Source organism: Pyxicephalus adspersus, chromosome 5 (genome assembly GCF_032062135.1).
Source record: "Pyxicephalus adspersus chromosome 5, UCB_Pads_2.0, whole genome shotgun sequence".
In the NCBI taxonomy this organism is placed as follows: Eukaryota; Metazoa; Chordata; class Amphibia; order Anura; family Pyxicephalidae; genus Pyxicephalus; species Pyxicephalus adspersus.
The window spans coordinates 26,791,893-26,811,263 of record NC_092862.1 but is presented as its reverse complement, the minus strand read 5'-3'; the positions used below and the strand labels follow the sequence as shown (position 1 = coordinate 26,811,263).

The 19,371-nt window shown below is 36.7% G+C and overlaps 1 protein-coding gene across 2 annotated transcripts in view; it reads left to right on the top strand.

Annotated features, from left to right (window-relative positions):
* Window positions 1-13,280, top strand: part of CPNE3 (copine 3) — a 35,476-nt gene extending 22,196 nt beyond the window's left edge. For both annotated transcript variants that reach the window (XM_072410962.1, XM_072410963.1), the window contains exons 9-16: window positions 166-252; window positions 1,195-1,254; window positions 1,696-1,829; window positions 4,837-4,891; window positions 5,800-5,851; window positions 7,933-8,066; window positions 9,153-9,389; window positions 10,942-13,280. In XM_072410962.1, coding sequence (XP_072267063.1) covers window positions 166-252; window positions 1,195-1,254; window positions 1,696-1,829; window positions 4,837-4,891; window positions 5,800-5,851; window positions 7,933-8,066; window positions 9,153-9,389; window positions 10,942-11,052 — 870 coding nt within the window. In that variant the 3' untranslated portion in view covers window positions 11,053-13,280. The remainder of the gene's footprint in view (window positions 1-165; window positions 253-1,194; window positions 1,255-1,695; window positions 1,830-4,836; window positions 4,892-5,799; window positions 5,852-7,932; window positions 8,067-9,152; window positions 9,390-10,941) is intronic.
* Window positions 13,281-19,371: the final 6,091 nt, after the last annotated feature.

Below are 19,371 nucleotides of genomic sequence, written 5' to 3'. Positions count from 1 at the left end.
AAAGCAGTGACAAATTGTCTTGGCAGCTCTCTGGGTGTTTGCTCTGGAAGTCATTAGTTTTTTCAGTTATTTCAGTACCTAGAAAGAGGTAATAAAAGCTGGATGGGCTTACAAGTAAGTAATTTGGGTGTAAACAGTGAATCAACCTTGTGATTGTAATTGCAGGTGGAGTTTGATTGCATAAATGAAAAGAAGAGACAGAAGAAGAAAAATTACAGGAATTCTGGGGTTGTGAGTGTGAAACATTGCCAGGTAGGTAGTTTTGTAAACAAGTAAAATTTCTTCAGAGGAAAGTGAAGCCGAACTTAACTTCATTTAAAGCCGAAATTAACCTTGTAATAAAAAGATGCAACTATGCAGGTGGTTTATTGCAGAAGGGAAAGGTGATGTCCCTTCAGCAATATAAAAAACCTTACCTGCTTGATTGCAATTTTTTAATAACGCTCACCTGTTCATTCTCCATCTCAGGCGCTACTATCTTACTCGGTCTTTCCAAGTTCTGGAAGCCCATATAGCTCCCGTCAGCTGACACCTTGTCAAGCACTTAAGTGTTCACACTGCAGCACTGCCTTTACCTTGCCAGTTGCTCAGCCATCCACACCATTGCGCTAATTCCGAAAGAACGATTTGCAAACTTTACAGTGGACAGCAGCTAGTGGTACTGAACCGCTCACTGCTGTCCTCATGCATTTTTTGTTTTGTCTCGGGTAAGACGCTACACATAGCACCTGCAAAACTTGTGTGCAAGGAACCGGTAACCATTTGCAACTTCACCACCAGTTTGAACATAGCTCACATAACTCCAAAAACCCTTTCCTGTATTTCTTTCCTTCTATACCCTCAGTAGATTTGAGTTTCCAATTACTTTCACTGGCATACTGTATGAATATAGAATTTTTGGTTACTGCCATTAGCAATCAGAAACAAAAGTGCCTAAAATCTAGTTTTCTTTTGTAGAGAGACTACACTTTTATATCATATTACTACCCCAGTTAACCTAATTTAGTGAAAGCACATAAAAAAAAAAGTCTTAATAATTATAGTTACGGCACTGTCCAGCACATGGCAGACTTGTGTTAGCCAGAAGTTGTCTTTACTGTTTATTGTAAATGATTTCTTTGTGCAAACACTTTTTTTTATCATTTTAATATTATGAATTGTCATTTATACTTATGTATTACTTTCTTTTTCAAGATTACAGTGGAATATACTTTCCTAGATTATATCATGGGTGGATGTCAGATGAACTTTGTTGTAAGTATTCCGTCTTTTAAACATTTTATATTTTTTGATGTATTAGCGTTTTTGTTGTCTGCCTTTAAAATAACATGTATACATCGGGGTCTGTCTGTATTATTATTAAGTCTGTTTGATTGAACTAAGTGATGACCATGGATTGGAAACTTATATAAACTTATATATACAGTGATACCCTGATTATTTTATTTCCCTTTTTTTTGAACAACACGGTAGACAGGCTAGATTGAACATGTGAACATGTGGCCCAATATTTTAAGAACAGAACTTTGAATCTTTGTGGTTGGTGCAGGGGAATAAAATCCGGGTGAAACAAATTTACCAATAAATATGTTTTTAAGGCTTATTATTGTAATCTGCCCTAATGCACATGACACCTTTTTGTTGTTGAATCAGAATATTTTTTAATAAATGGTTTGTTATGATGTGTCTTCATAGGTTGGCATTGACTTTACTGGATCTAATGGTGATCCTCGCTCTCCTAACTCTCTGCACTTCATTAGTCCTAATGGTGTCAATGAGTACTTGCATGCCATCTGGTCTGTCGGTCAGGTCATTCAGGATTATGACACGTAAGCTCTTTACACATGTCTGAATTTGTTTATTAAGACAATGCATTGACTTTGCTTCGATTTGGTTTGGAGAATGTCCAATAAATTGTTTTTAAGTTCAGCTTTACTCTCTTGGAGATTTATTATATCCACCAAGGCTGGCGAGGATACATTTTCATTAATGAAGCTGGGTGACCCAGCAAACCTGGACTGGATTCCTTCAAAGTCATTTGCTATTTGATGGAAAATGTTTTGAAACCTGGACCAGATCCATTCTAGGCTTGCTGGATCACCCAGCTTCACTGATGAAAGTGTATCCTCTCCAGTCATGGAGAGCTTTAATAAATCGGGCCCACAGTATGAGACAGAAAAGTTATAGATCCCCGCTCGATTCATAAATCTCCTATCTGCTGGTTAAAGGTAGACCATATAAAAAACATAGCCCTGGGCTTTGAGTTGTACAATGTACATGTAAATGTGATGCAAACTAAGCTCTTTCACTGCCTAATGGTTCTCTCCTGGGTAGTTACCGTTGGAATGGGATATTTTTTTGTCTTCACTTTTTAGTGGTTTAAATGTTTTGGTGGATCAGTGTATGTAATGGAAAGTAAATCTGTGCTTTAAAAAAAACAAAGTTTAAATTTATAAATTGGAACTATTTTAGCTGGTTACCTCTCCTGACAGCTGAATGATTTGTTTTGCAGGGGAAGCACAACTGGCTTAGTAACATACCCCCAGCCTAATGTTTGCCCTTTGCAGCTGAGCCTGATTGGCTCCTAGTGCTGCTGTCCAGGGCATTATGGACAGCTAATATCATGAAAAGTTGGCCACATACACTGGTTGTAGTGGGTTACCCTAATTGTAAAAAAAAAATGAAAAAAGTAGAAAAGAAAAAGTTTTTTATTTGGCAACAAATTAAACTGTATTTTTCAAATAAGTACAACGTACTAGCGATTTTCTGGCTGCACATGCGGTTTACATGTCGCTTTTCAGCCTTTACAGCTGCAATTGTTTAAGGTATCATACCTGCTAGTGAATATTACTGGGACCACCTTGATGCAACTCATTTGGGCCACTTGGTCTGGCATCCAGATTTTGCAGCAACACTGTGTCAACCCCCCCCCCCCCCCCCGCAACAGCAGAAAACGCCACCTTTGTGTACATATGTGTCATCTTCACAATTGAACGCTCAGACTCCCCTTGCACATCCCCTGGTGAAGCCTTCTGGCGAAACGCATTGAGTTTGAGATTTTTGAGCTTTGTGTACTTTTTGTTGCAACACTTAAGCTACGTACACACTTCCAATTATTATCGTTGGTAAACGAACGACGAACGATCCTGCACGATATCTGCGAACGATCGTATAGCACCGATTTTGTACATACAGATAACGACACGATCGTTCGAACGATACAGGAAGTTACGTGCACCACAGGAACGTTCGTTCATCACGCATGCTCAGACCATGGACGATCAATGAACGATCGTACACACGAACGATGGTCAACGATCGTCGTCCAATCCGATCCGCCGGTCCGGTCGTTCATTTCCAACGACTTTCCTCGTTCGTCGGCGTCGTTGGTTACTTTTTTACGAACGATTTTTGCCCAATCGATCGTTCGTCGTTCGTTCGTCGTTCATTTTGAAAGATAAAAATTGGAAGTGTGTACGCAGCTTTAGTCAGACAATTTTCTATTTATGAAGCAAGGCATATCCCTACCAAGATAAAACTGAGGGATGCCTTCATAGTCTAATTGTGATTTTACCATGTTTGCTTTTCTTATACTGATTTAATGAAATGTGTGTCACCCACATTGTACTTATTTGAAAAATAGTTTAATTTGTTGCCAAAAAAACCTGTTTCTATTCTACTTTTTTCATATTTTGACTTATTACGGGGTTGGCTACTACATCGCTCATATCATTGGTGGGGTGGGGGTCTCTATTTTTCGTATAAATAACTGAATGTGGTTTTGGTTTATATCGGGCTGGGGTTTACTTTTTTTAATAACTTAGAAAGTTAACAAAACCTGAAAGCAATTATTCTACAACCATTATTCACTGTTGTCAGCTAACTGATGACCTTTAAAGATTTTAAAAATGTCACTTATTGACAGTTTCAGGTGCCAAAGGTTTTTTTTTGCATTTTGTTGCAAATGTGGCATTTAATGTTTAGCTAAGACAAGAGAAAGCTGTAAGGCAAATCAATAGTCCGATGCTGAAAGGTATTTGTACTAGCAGTCATGAATTAGTTAAAAAAAGATTTTTAGTTTTTTTTAACAAGGTCTTTCTTGTTTTCCAGGGTTCAGGTCCTTTTGTTTTGGTTTGTGTTTGTAATATGTGTCCCTACAATTCCATGTACTATTGTTGAGCTTTGTTAACAAAGGATGATAAATAATAAAAGTGGTTCCTCCTGTATATTCCAGTTTAAAACAGATTTTACTTCTCCTAGTTTGCATTCATGCCATAAAGCTGCTTTGTGTAACATTCTTTATTTCTGATTTATTAAAGCTTCCCAAGCTGGAGATGCACTATTTTATTGGTGAAGCTGGGTGACCCAGAAAACTTGGAATGGATTTCCTAAATCATTTGCTATTTGTTAGCAAATGTTTTGAAATCCTGGACCAGATCTATTCCAGGTTTCCTGGATCACCTAACTTTACTGATGAAAGTGTATCCTCTCCAGCCTTAGAGAGCTTTAATAAATCAGACCTAGTGAAGGAGACTGGAGAGCAGGGGTTTGGACCTTCCAGTAACAGGGTAAAAATAAATGCTAATGTTTTATGAACTTCACATTCTAGTTCTTTCTATATTCTCTATAAATGTGCTCTGAGCGGTCTGGATCGATTTGTCTTTATATAATATTTCATAATTACCGTGTTATAGGACGTTTTATATATTGTATACTATATACTTTTATATACTATATACTTTTTTATTTTATGTATTTTATTTTATTCTAAGTAAGTGTCCCTAAATTTGTATATTGTTTATCATACATTGTTTGTTTTTATTACACTGTTTGCAGAGACAAGATGTTCCCAGCTTTTGGTTTTGGAGCCCAGATCCCACCAACAGGACAGGTAATGTGCATTTTCTTTTCACTCAAAAATATAGATGTTCCAGAAGTGTTAGTCTAAGCATTACCGTGACATGTTCCGTGACAGAGTACAAGTTGCTAAAAGGGGACCGCTGTACACATGCAAAGTTTTCATGTCTATGCAGATTTAGGTATGCTTATAGAGCTGGACATCTATAGTAGCTCTATATCCCTGACTATTATTTTCATGAGATTTGGAGTAAGGTTTGATGGCCATTGCTGTGCTTCTCAAAGTTCTCCTTGCTGGGGAAAATGCTGAACTGCGAGGATCTCCCTGCCACTGCTTCATTCATTCCTTCCACCACACCTATTGCTTGGCAAATGTTCCCCATATCACCAGTCATTCATTATTCGATCAGGAATGACACAAGCAAAATTCTGCTGCTTTACTAAAAAGGCCACATCTACACAGAGACATATTGTAGAAAACAGTATATATGTTTGTTATGTGGAAATATTTGCTGAATGGAGCTTACGGGCATTACTATGACTAGTCCTTTGTCCTCCTGTTGCCTTTTTTAGATACATCTTCCACACTACAGGTCCCTTTTCAAAAAGAGTTGCACATGGTAGTACATTACAAGGTGTGACTTTTTAGTTTCATTATTTGAAGCAATTGCTGCAAAGGATTGATCTATTGGTATGCTAAGGTTCTGGTGTAATATTATCAGACATCCCTAATTCCCTTTACATGAGAAATAATATAATAATGTGTTCTCTATCTCTCCCATTCTGTTAAAGATTGTGTTTCTTTATGCTATTAGTTAGGTTATTTAAGTCAGATGTCCACCACTGTTGGCCTTGTTTAAGAGCTTATAATATAATAATGCATAATAGAATATCATTCCTGCAATTCTTAATAAAATAATCATGTTTTTTCTCATGTTTCAGGTGTCACATGAATTCCCAATTAACTTCAACCCATCAAACCCTTACTGTCCCGGTAAGGACATCTACCTAAAAGTTTTTAGCTGAGCCATATCCCTATTTACATCAAACAGTCAAAAGACAACAAGATGGGATTTTTAGGCTAAGAATGTGCCATACATTTAAAAATTTTTTTTAATCAACCATTTAAAAGCAAAAGTCTTTTTCCACATATATATAAAAAATAATGCATTATCCTCAAAGGAGAAGAAGTAAAGGGAGAGATAGGCTTTTAAGGCATATGTGAAAAATATATTTGTATTTATTATATATAAAGTCCCGTCGTCCTATTTCCAACATAGCACTTCTAGTCTATTTAAGAATGCAACATAACAGAAAGTGTTCCCAGTGCAAATATATATATGTCTCTCAAAGTATTGAGCTTATCTCATGTCCTGATGCGTTTCGCCAGATTGGCCTCTTCAGGGGATTATTGAGATCATAGTAGTAGATGCATTGACAGTAAATGACAATAATTTTTTGATGCCTAAAAACAAAGGTAAAGAGTATCAAGGAAATATCCACATTGGAGTACCCCTGGATCCCTTGGAACCCAGGATCCTTAAGATGTTTCGTGCTGGTGCTTGATATATATGGGTTTATAAATCCCAGGAATATTAGGAGAATATAGAATTAGAGTAAGTGATAAGGTACTTTAATCAAGTAACATGTAGTTTAGATACTGGATAATGTATGTACATCCTGGTATTTAATCATAGTTGAATGGAGGGTTAGTCCTTCACTTGTAGATAATGTGCCCCTAGAGTGTAGACAACAGATGTTGTAGTAGGGTAAAGTAGGTATCGCTCCCCTCTCTAGGAAAATTCTTTATCGTTGGTGGTTAGTGGTGAAGTGAAGGACAGGATGCCTGCACCCAGTTTCAAGGAGGAGGGAGACCTATATATATTTGCTCTGTTAACACATTCTGTTATGTTGCATTCTCATATAAAGACTAGAAGTGCTATGTTGGAAATAGGACAACCTAGACTCTATATATAATAAATACAAATATATTTTTCACATATGCCTTAAAAGACTATCTTTCTCTTTTCTTCTTCTCCTTTGATATTTAATTATTTTTTGGCTTGGCAAACATTATATCCAATGTAACTTTTTCATAAGAAAAACAATCCCATACAAGCCATCCTGATAACATACTTTCTCTATTACACATAATGCATTATCCTATTAGCATTTTAGTTCTTCCAAGAACCTCCAATGATATAATACAGGTTATACCTTCAATTCAAGATAACACCGAACTTTTCATTCATAACTGCAATCACCTTTAATACACAATACTTAGGATTAGATGAAGTGGTGACTAAAGTCAGGAATATTCAAAATTTATCAATCATATAGGATTCCTATATATCATGACCATATTACACAGCACATACCAGCAACAACTAAAAATGTAACCACTAGAGTGAACAGCCCAATCATAACACCGGTTACCCGCTGTTGGAATAGTAAAGCAGACTTACAATATTTGTCACTATATGATCTTCATTTAATGGTACACAAATTGCCGAAATAACCCATACTATAGATAGTGCAAAATATTATTATAAAAACTTTTTTATATCTGCTATATCGGTTTGTATTTGTGTTGGATATACAGTACATACAAGAGCTGCGGACGGAGACCAATAATCTTTCTTGTAGGCAGTACACGGAAACATGTGTCCCAGCACATCCCAATAACCAAACATGAAGTGATGAAATGGTATTCCATTGAGGATGCAATTAATTAATAGAAGCATGCAAATCCCTTATTTGTTTTATTCAAAACTTAAAAAAAGGGTTAGCTCACTTTCCATATTAGTATGTGTTTTGAAAATTATTTATATGATCTGTGAGCAACTAAAAGAGGAGAGCTAACTAAATAATAAAGGTACAATACTCAATGGATATTTACAATCAATGTAGCTTTCTTAATCTATACTATTTGAGTCTGTTCTGTTCCTATGATACACAACTACTTGAACCAAAGCTACTGTTTGGAGAGAAAATTCATAGATTTCTCCTAAAGAATACCTTTATTCCATATTGCTTATATAACAGATGTCTGTTTTTTCTCTTTTATTCTTGTAGGAATTGAGGGGATAGTGGATGCTTATCGCAGATGTCTTCCTCAAGTTAAACTGTATGGCCCCACCAACTTTTCTCCAATTATTAACCACGTTGCTGCATTTGCTGCATCTGCAGCTCAACAAAAGAATGCCTCTGTAAGTGATGCTTGTGTGATAAATGCTGGTCGATGAATTACAGGTACAGCAGTGATATGCTGTGTTATGTTTATTTTTAGTTTTCTTTGTTTTTGTAAAAATTGTGTCGGTTCACTGCCAAATGTGTACCAATCTGTAAATGGAAGGCAAGGCTGGACTGACCTTTAGGTGAGCCAAAGTGAAGCTTCTGTCCCAGGTGGCATGAAAAGAGGGTGGCACCAATGCCAAAAAAAATATTAATCTGGTATGGGTAAATCATCATTGTGAGTCAGCAGAATAAGAATTGGGGGTGTTACGTTGTGCAGAGGGCCCTTACCATTGAGTGGTGCTTGTCGGGGCCAGTCCTATTGAACTGGAGAGAGGAAGATTGGCAGCAGCAAGTAGGTCACAAGTGGCCTGTGGTGGCAAATGGCCCAGAGGCACTCCCTGATGGGTGGGGTTGGTGTTGTAGCAAAGTCTGATAAGTAAATAAAATCAAATGTAACATAAGCAATATTTGAAGGGTCAGTCTGCCCAAATGTTGTTTTCTCATTAAGCCTAGTGGGCTTGAATCAGCCCCAAGCTTTTACATCTTTGATTTTTAAAAAGGCAAGTGTGCCGGCAACTCTGTTCTATACCGACAACTCTGGTCCTGTTTTGATTGGAGCCGCCCAATTTTGTGTATTCCAGAACCTGTTTTTGCACTTTTTATAATAATAATAATAAAAAAAATGAAAAATATATTCTGGAAAGTGGGGACCCCTTATAATAGTCACAGCAGGTGTTATAGTCCCAGGACCCTCAGTAATGTCACCAATAGTCTTCTAGAGAGATACAAAAAACTCAGACCATTAAATAGCCTAAACTCAAACCATTAAATACAGGAAACCATTTTTGGTTGTGTCACAATACCAGATATGATTAGCAGCTGCAGATATATTCTGGAAATGAAAGCTCCATGCTCAAGCAAGTTTATAGTGTTTTGTCTTGTTTTCTTCCTTCTCTTTTTTTATTAATATTTGTGTAAATAAGAAATAATAAATCTATTGTAAACAGTAAACATTGTAAACAGAAGTTGTTCACAGTTGATCTTGTTATGTATTATAGCAATATTTTGTCCTTCTGATTATCACTGATGGGGTAATAACGGATCTCGATCAGACACGACATGCCATCGTTAATGCTGCCAAGCTTCCAATGTCCATTATCATTATTGGCGTAGGAGGAGCTGACTTTAGTGCTATGGAGTTTCTGGATGGTGACAACGGTGGTCTCCGGTCCCCCACTGGAGAGATGGCGATAAGAGACATTGTGCAATTTGTGCCATTCAGGCAGTTTGCACAGGTTGGTAAAATATTTTCCTAAAATACTTTAACTTTACATTTGAAATTTTTTAGAGAGTTGATGCTTGAAGGGCAGAATCATGTTTTTATGCTGCATTTAAATGTGTTACGCCAGTTGGTGCCTTGTATTGTTCATTTTGAATGGCACCCTAGCACACCTTCCATATTACACCTGTATTATAACGTGTCAATTTTGGCTTGAATCTATATCTAATTGCATACTGAGATTTGAATTTGAAAACATAACCTAGGAGCAAACATACTACAAAAATACTTTGCAGATTCATCTGACATAACATTCTGCTTATGACATTTACTGAGCAGGAACAGCCATTGATTACGATTAAAGTTCAGTCATCTTATATGTTGCCTTACCTTGTTCATCCTTCCCCCCCCCCCCCTAATCAACATGCAAATAAAAAGTTTAAATCATTTCTTTTTTTAATACATACTTTTATTTTAAACCTAATAATGTCAACAACTAGGTTTGTGCTCCTCTTTGCAATGCAAGTAGTTCATGGCTGATTAGATGGACCAAAAGGGTGCTTTACATATTTTCCTGCAAACATCATACTGCCATAGTGCATTCCTCAAAAGCCCTCATCCCTTATGTAAGTTGTGGCCTGGGTTTTCTGGGAAGTTATGCAAATAATAAAATTCCTTGATGCATAGCTGTCCGTTTTGAGGAATGAGAAGACATTAGGCAGTCTGAATGCAAATGCATTTTGTCTAGGTAAGGCTCACGTGTGATGCTTTGCACTCCTTGATTACTAATCTAAAAAATGAAGGGGTGGATCAAAAACAGTCGGACTGGGGAGGGGAAGACTAGATGATGCTAAATGCCAGGAAAAAAGAAGGGATCTGAATGTTTGTTACCTGGCTGTCTCTGTCTGCAGTACCTAAATATACTAATCTGAAATAAGCATGCTGCAAGTCCAGTTACTGGAATAGCACCTGATCATGTCTGTTGCACCTGAACTAAAATGCCGATTTCAGGTCAGTGACACATTATAAAGGCAACATGTAACGTTTGAAAGTTGTAATGGCAATTGTAATGGCATCTTCCAATTTTCATTTCGCAATTATTTTTTCTAATCTCCAAAGTCGTTAGCAAATTGATTAGGTTATAATATTTTAAAATCATGTCTTCTGTGCTTAGGTAATGCATATCTGAGCTAAGCGGATCATCTGTTGTGGCTCAAGGAGATGGGTGGAATGGGATTTGGTAAAGTCTAAGCTAACAGGAATTGTCATATTTGTACATTATCCCCATGTTTGTGTGGGTTTCCTCTAGATTTCCTCCCACTTTTCAAAAAAAAAATGCAGTTAGGTAAATTGGCTTCCTCTCCAAAATTGGCCTTAAACTGTATTAAAGGCATATGACTATGGTAGAGCATTAGATTGTGAGCCCCTCTGACAGTTAGTGTTATATGACTATGAACTTTGTAAATTGCTGGTAAATTTGTCTGCACTATAAAAAAAAATATTAAATAATAATTATAATATTGCCTTTTTTGTCTTTCAGTAATCTTATTCTTCTCTTCTGATTTTAGGCTCCCAAGGAAGCCCTTGCCCAAAGTGTTTTGGCTGAAGTTCCCCAGCAAGTTGTCTCTTACTTCAACATGTACAAACTAAAGCCACCCAACAACCCAGTAGCTCAATAAAAACCAACAATTGAACCAGTCAATCAAAAAAATATATTTTACTGCTGAGCAGATCAGCAAGTGCTAAGCAGTTTTATTTACCAAGCAAACAAATTTATTAAATCTGGTTGACTAGGACTAGACTAATCTTAAAGTGCTAAAAACTTACAGCAGGCTCCTAATATCTGCAACATCATTGCCAAGTTGTACAGAAAGCAACAAAACGTTTCTTCTGTTACCTTTTCTGCACTTCTGCTGCTAAAGTCAAATTTTTCACATAGCTAAAAATATTCCCCCACTTGACAACACGCAGACCTGGCAAAAAAAAAGGTCAATCAGACTTTAGTCGCTAAGTTTGGGATGCCCATCATACCCATCAACAAGTACTACGTTTTTTTGGGGAGTCAATAAAAAATGCAGGGAGCACACTAAAGGTAAGGGTTCAGCATAACTCTTAGGGCCTCATGTCCATAGGCATTATTCTCAAACGCTGTGTACATCTGCATTTGGATAGATAAGGCAGTGTTTGAAAAGAATGGCTGCATTTAACCTGCTTACCTTAAGTTGAAATGCAACTTTAATAGGACATCTGAAGAAGCACAATAAAAGCAGGTCAAACACAGCCTTTGATCTCTCATGTAACGTTCTCAATTCAGAGTTTCACCTGTATTTCACCTGTTGATATGAGCCCTTACATTGCCTAGCTCAATTTAGCCTTGAAATGCTGCTTGTAATGTTTTTTATGTATGCTTTATACTTTTATGTAAATATTATTGCCTGATTGTAATATAGCTAAATATTTACGTTAGGTCTATATTTTTTATAAGGTTTTATGTGAAAACTATAGGTCTTCTTGAATACTGTTGGTGCACTTCAAATCCCAGGTCACCTTCATTAACATGCAGGGTTATATAGAAGATCCATGGATGCATATGTTCTATATTAGAGAAATCTTGAATACAGTGCAGGGATGTCATTAGAAGAGTTCTCATTCATCTCCCATAGTTTGCCATCTCAACATATATTGAACTAGACAGTTTCACATTTAGCCAAAGTCTCAGGAGATTGCCCTTAATTCCACCTTTAATATCAACTGTCTCCTACACTATAAAATCTGCTCAGCTGACAGTATCAGTTATCTATAAATCTGTCCTTGAAAATTGCCTGGAAATGAATACCCAGCAAAGGTCCAGCTCCCAAAACAGAGCAACTAAGGCTAATTTCAAAGTTGTGGTTGACTGCAGCCAGGATCAACCATGCGCTCAACAGCTTCTATTCAGCTGCGTGGGAGCAATTAAGAACCACTTGGTGCATGCCGTTGATGTTTGTTGTGACCAAGCCGTGGTGGATTGCTTTTGCTGAAGGTAACATGTTGCTTCTGGCTGCCCTTTTAAAGCTAGCCTCTTCCATTGAGATGCATGAAACATGAAACAACCCCGAGTTTTAGCTCACAGCAGTTGAACGTGGTTGCAGCTGCTCCCTTTTATCCATCAACTTTTAAAAAACCTTGAACTTGTAACAAACCTTAACTGCACTCAACTACGTGACACAAAAGCTGTGTGCAATGGGGGTTGACACAGCAGCTGCAGGTTAAAACTGCACAGAGTTGAAGAGGGGAAGCTGGTTGTTTACATTGGAAGACTGCCAGAATTTGTTCTCCTAGAAACAAAAAAGAATTTGTTTGCCTATGTTGTGAAAATTTAAACCTAATTTTCCATAGTGCCTATAGATAGAGGTAAAAAGGGTTTGTTTGTTCAGAATGCCTTTTTAAATTCAGTTTTTTAGAACTGTTTGCCACTGAGAATTTTGCACTCTATTTTTCCTGTGACAATAGAAACAGGAAGTGATGGACAATGCAAAATGTTTTATTTTGTCATCAGAACAGCAACAGAAGGACAATATTTACACTTTTCCCGTAACTGCTAGGAGGAGATTTCCACTTCCTATACAAGTTACAGTAGTGTATTCAATACTCTGCTTTTTAAAAGAATGTGAAAGGTGTAAGTGTAGGGTTAGATATTCTCACAGACTGGACAGAATCCACCAATATTAGTGTGAAAAATAGAGAAAATCACAGTCCTTACTGTGTATGTGTCATGTTTATTGTTTTGTGTTTCAAAGTGCCAGCGCAAACCTATACTTCTCTAAATAACTGGACAGCCAAGTTGAGCAGTGAATAATGGTAATGTCACTCTTTGCAATGAAAACATTCAAAAAATTTGTTGCAGGTACAGTTCCAGAAAAGAAAATGTTGTTTTATGGATATAGAAATGTATAATTATATTTGTAAGCTGCTTTAGTTGCTCTTTTATATTAAGGTTCAATGCATTTCAGTTGACATTGCCAAAGCGTACACCTAGAGTACAAAGGAAGTAGACATCTAGGTAGTAGTAAAGTCATCTGTAGCCAACTTTTTTTTTTTTTTTGTCGAAATATAGTAAATATGTGTGTCAGGACGATAAAAGAGGGAGCTGTTACCATGTTGTGCTTTTCATAAAGCTTAATTCATTCTTTTAAAAATATTAATAAAACTGAAAGGCCCATTTAAAAAAAGTTTGGTTCAGAGCTGCATACTACTTCATCTTCCTCAGATAGGCCATCATCATCATCAATAAACCCCCTTTGCTCTCTGCCTAGGCTGTCATTACAATAGCCTGAGCTAACTGCATTACATAAACCACCACAGTGTATGGTACTCCTCAACTCGTTTATTGACGTATCATATGAGGCACCTAAATGCCAATCACTCACTTATGTTGGCAATGATAAATGAATTGTACAGCTTTCCACTGTGCTTTTATTTGGAGGTAAAAGCCCTCTTACCCAGCCACATTATCTAGCATTGAGCTGACCTTCTGTATACTGCACTTCAATGCGAGGGAGCGAGAGGTGAAATTTTTAGTATCACAAAGTATCACAAACTTGGGAACAAACCAAAGATCTATTGGCTAGAAAGTAGACACACTACCCAATTGCTCAAATACTCAATTCCATCCAAGCCCTCCACTACTGTTATAAATATTCAGTAGTTATAAAGCCTATACAAACAATGAACTTTGGAAAATAAAAACAATTATTTATCAAATTTATCCAGAAGCTATAAAGTATTCCTATTTAAAAAACAGAAACCAAAAAGAAAATCAGGAATTTCTTTACCAGTTTGATACAGAGTACTTTACATAGTACCAATATGTTACTTATGTTAGTTATACTCTTCCCTAAGTGATCATGTTAGTGGCAACTTGTGTGACATGCAGTAGGAGCTAAACCTCACTCATCCAATGTCACCTTTTCCAGTTTGTGTTCCTCTGTGGCCAATAAGGACATGGTTTGGTTCCCAAAGGTTGGCGAAACCCATGTCCTAAGAGCCAACGTAAAACCACTGTTGGAGAGGAGTACAAAATGCTTTTGGCAAACAAAGTTAACTAATTCATTTGCTTTTATAACTCTTTGTGGTATCTGCTGTTGGTCAGAACACCTTTATTTTTGTTATATAGTTGGACAATTTGTTTCAATATTTTAATGGTGTTTTTCTTTGTATCAGTTTTTGTACCAGTTTATAAACTTTTCAAAGCTAAAAAGCATTATAAAAGGGTAGATTTATTTATCTTTCTAAAAGTTATGTACATTTTTATATGTTTCTAGATGTTATCTTTGATAAATGATCTTAAATACTAGCATGACTATAACACTGCTGCCTCAATTAGATATTGTTGCATTCTTGCTCACTATAACCTCTCAGGATATCAATAGAGAATGTTACAAAATGTATACTAAGCATAAACGCTAAATCAAGATAACTCAATAAATGTATAACTTCTATATGGATTGGATTGTTGCATCAGTTACAGTAAGTTTTGTATATTATGTTCAATAAACTCAAAATTTCACACCATGCAGTGTACATGTGTCTTTAGTAATTAAAATTATATGAATGTCAATTGATTCATAAGATGAGATGACCTGATAAATTTTACATGGAGGGCTGCTTTAGTTTTATCCAGGTTTTGTAGTTCAGAAGTCTATTGCACTCCAATGTGGCAGAATTCTAAAGATCTGAGAACCCCTGCATGTCATGTAGAAGAGATATTCTCCAACACACCTACTGTAAGGTTCTTGCTGTTTCTACCCACAAGCAGCATGTAGAAGAATCTCAGTACTATGAAGAAAAGTTTCTTATATCTGCCAACTAGATTCAGAGGTCCCTTGGTAATACTGAGAAACAGAAGGCTGCACAGCACATGCTTGAGACACAACGCTCCCACTGCTCTAAATTTTTGCTGCAATGGATTACAGATAAGTTCTAGTACACTGGGTGAATGTTACGACTTTCTGTTTGCTTGTTAGTAGCTCGGTGATTGGTTTCAGTTATTTAAAATTGATATGTTCATAACAATCGTTTTTATTGGGGAATAGTAGCAAAATATCAAATACAAATACAAGTCACATAAGTGCAAAAAAGAACAAGAAAAATGTAACTAGAACAAGACAATACAGAATATTAAATACACAGTATTTAAGGAAATAGGGAAAGAAATGGGGGGGGGGGTCTGTGCCTGAAGCCTACAGATCCTCCAGAATACCAATGAAACCAGAATACAAAATAAGTACCAAAGCCAGCGAACTTTTAGAGGGCCATGAAGCCCCGGAGAGTAGAATGACTGTAAACAATCCAAGGGTCCCACACCTCCGAAAACCGGTCATGGGTGTCAGTTAAAATGCTGGTCAGGTCCTCATTTACCATAAACACATCTAGAATTAATATGTCCTAAGAAATTATAAGGATCTACCATTGCTGACCACTCCTTTCCAAAATTTTTGTTTACAGGCTGTTATGTTGGTACAGTAGCTTCCATAGTATGAACAGACTTGGAACAAACATGCAGTTCTGACAACACTTATTGCATGCTAGATTCATAAAATAATCAATAAAACGTCAACCGTTCCCAAATGGTTTCTGAATTCCGATGTGGATAGATCAGACAAGTTGGTAAAAGTCAATCAAACGTCTACAGCATAACTGTTTAAGTCTTTAAAAAATGTACTAGACAAATAAAGCCAAGCAATTAGCTTTGTTTTTTAAAAGATAAACGTGTCATCCTTCATATTTGTTATTTCCTTCATAGGCCAGAAAAGAGCACTGCTTTACTAATTAGACTAAAAAAGGTAACTTTTGGTGCCTGCTGTCACACTTGGGGAGATAGGGCCACTAGGGGGAGCTATGGGTTGTATGGGAGTGATGTGGGACCTGAGAAGGGCCAAGGCGCAGAGTCTAAGCAGTAACCAGGTCTTCTCCAGAGCCTCTAGTGGTGAGGATGTTGCGCTGCTGGTTACTGCCAGGTTGCGGTCTTTGGGCACACCAGGGTGGGCAGGAAGATGGCAGGTCCTCTTTTTCAAATATTATAAGTTTTATCATAAAGGAAACTATAGTTTTTAAAAAAAATTGGTGTTTTTAAATGCTCCCTGTTCCCTTTACTTACTCTTTATGTTCTGTTTTGGTTTTGGAGCTTTGAATTCTGGGACATATTTAAGTCTTTAGAGTTTATTTCAATTCCATGTGCTGCAAATCTTAATGGACCACAGCAGTGTGCAGACAAGTGCAGAGGTGGAGGGTAAAAAAACAAATACACAGCTTTAGAATGCCTAAATAAGCTATGTATTTGCTTTTTCAGCACTCAGCAGAATTACTTGGCTGTAGGACAGGAACGTGCACCCCTCACAGCTAGCACAAAATGAACAAAATGTATCTTGTAGATTGAATTTTATCAAGGGTATAGTGGTTCTTGAAGGAAATACTGTATTGTAACTTCTACTGCTGACTTGTTTAAAGAAACAAAGTGTAAAGCCTTCCTCTTCATTCTTGCTTTACTACTTAATATTAAAGTTTCACATGTCTCGGACTACAACTTATATCTTTTTAAGGCTCTTAACAAGAACAAGCACACATCAAGCAACTATTAGAACACGTGAAGTGGGTAACATTAATTAGCAAATGAAGTGCTGTTTTTGTCACACTTTATCAAGATAAAGTAAATAATGCACAGACTACAGGGGTCAAAAGTATTTCATGCACTGAGTGCAGGGGTTGGGCGTAGATAAGGCACAGGGAACAGAAGTATTTCATGCACAAAGCACAGGGGTCAGGAGTAAGTAACATTTAGAACGCACTAGGCCAGAGTATGTAATACAGTTTTCACAAATGGGAAGCATGTAAAACAGAGTGCAAAGAGAATACACAGTGCATAGAGCTCAGAGTGTCAGCAGCAAAGTAAAGCAGAGAGCCTGGAGGTAAGGCTCAGAGTTAGGGGCTAGAGTATATAATGCACAAAGCACAGTGGCCAGGAGTATGTAAGGCACAGACTGCAAAGATCAAGATTGTGTAAGTTCTTGTGCAGAAGGGAAAAGTACACAATGGGCCTAATTTATTACAGCTTTATTAAGCTCTAATAAGGCTTGAGAAGATACACTTTCGTAAGTGAAGCTGGGTGATCCAGCAAACCTGGAATGGATTTCTTCAAAGGCATTTGCAATTTGTTAGCAAATGTTTTGGATCCTGGACCAGATCCATTCCAGGTTTGCTGGATCACCCAGCTTCCCTGATGAAAGCGTATCCTCTCCAGCCTTGGAGAGCTTTAATACATCAGGGCCATGAGAGCACAGAAGTACAAAAGATGCAAATAAGTACTGATGTCAAGAGTAATGCACAGAGTGCAAGGGTTAAGAGTATTTAAAGCACATTGTACAAAGCTCAAGAGTAGGTAGCAGTGCAGGTTCAGGAGTACATGAAGCATGGAGAACAGAAGTGTGTAATGCACAAAGTTCTGGAGTATGTAATGCACATAGGTCTGGGGTGCGGAGTACACAATGCAACAATCAATATCTGTACTAAAGATCTCACAGTGACAGAAGCTTTAAGCTGAAAACGCCACACAATAGGAATAAAATAAGGGCAGTTGCAGCTTTGATACCCAGGTTACTCACCAACAGACACAGGGCACATCGTTAGTGACACTCGTGTATCAAAATAAAATATTTTTTGTGAAGGGAAACCTTTAAAATCTCAAAAAAAAATCACACCTTACAAAATATATTGTAAAATGCAATGTGAAAACCTTATGATTTACAGTTTATTACGAGTCTAAATGCTGGTGTTGTACCTTGAGGTTTAATAAGATATGTTCAGAAGAATGTTTCAATATTGCATAAAATTTACAAAATAGATACAAATTCCAAGCATTCTTTTTACAGCACTGAACCTCATCCCTGGCATCAATCTCAATGCCACAATGACCTTTCTGGTACCTATATGTTGGGAACATCACAATCCTCCATGTCGGAAATGAATAAGGAATAAAAAATAGAAACTGTTTATGAGTGCTTAGCAAATGTAATTTATCATATAGGTAGAGTTTACAGCTACTTTCTTTCTTTATTCATTTAACAATTACATTCTTTCGCATAATACCTATCACATTGGCCTTTGACCTTCAATATTTTAGTTAAACTGTCACTGTATAAGTATGTAGATAGGGACCTTTGATTTCATGCCTCAAACATATGATGTTACACCATCTCAGTTTTTAATCTTAGCTTGTTGAATTGTAGTTTTAAGTATGCATTGCTTTAATAGCGATTCTGAAAAGATAAATTAAATATGTATAAATAAACAACCATAGAACATATTCACCAGTATTGTAGGAGCAACCAAAATGCTCTGTGTTCTTTGCAGCTCTCTATTTCTATGAGATTATTGACATCTATGAAAAATCTTGGGTTTTTTATTTATTGGTCATTTGATGCATCTTCCTGGCTAAACTCTTCCTGTGCTCTCAGGAGTAAAAGGTAATAAATCTGTTTTCACTTTTGTAACCCAATCATGTACAAGGAAAACAATGCAGATACAAACATGAAACATACCACTCAACTCTTAGATGGGAAGAAGAGACACATATCACAAAGTATCAAGGCAGAGGACACATTACCTTTAAATAAACCCTGAAAACTTAAAGTCCAAAACCAACAAGTTCTTTTTTATCCACAGCTACTTTTGTTATGTTGCCTCTTATGAAAATAATAAATATAATAACTTGCAGATTTTTCTTGCAACAAAATATGTTTATTAGTCAAGTATATTTTTATATTCTTTTTTTTTCCAAGGTATATAAGAAAATTTACCAGTATAGAGGGAAAACAGTATGGAGATGACATATGTATGTGAGTAACATCACTGCAAATTAAATATCACTATACAAAAAGAAAAGGGGAACAGACGGGGGCAGACAAGGGTAGAGGAGAGAGGGTATAACTTAGTTTACATTTTTATAATCGTATATATTTATA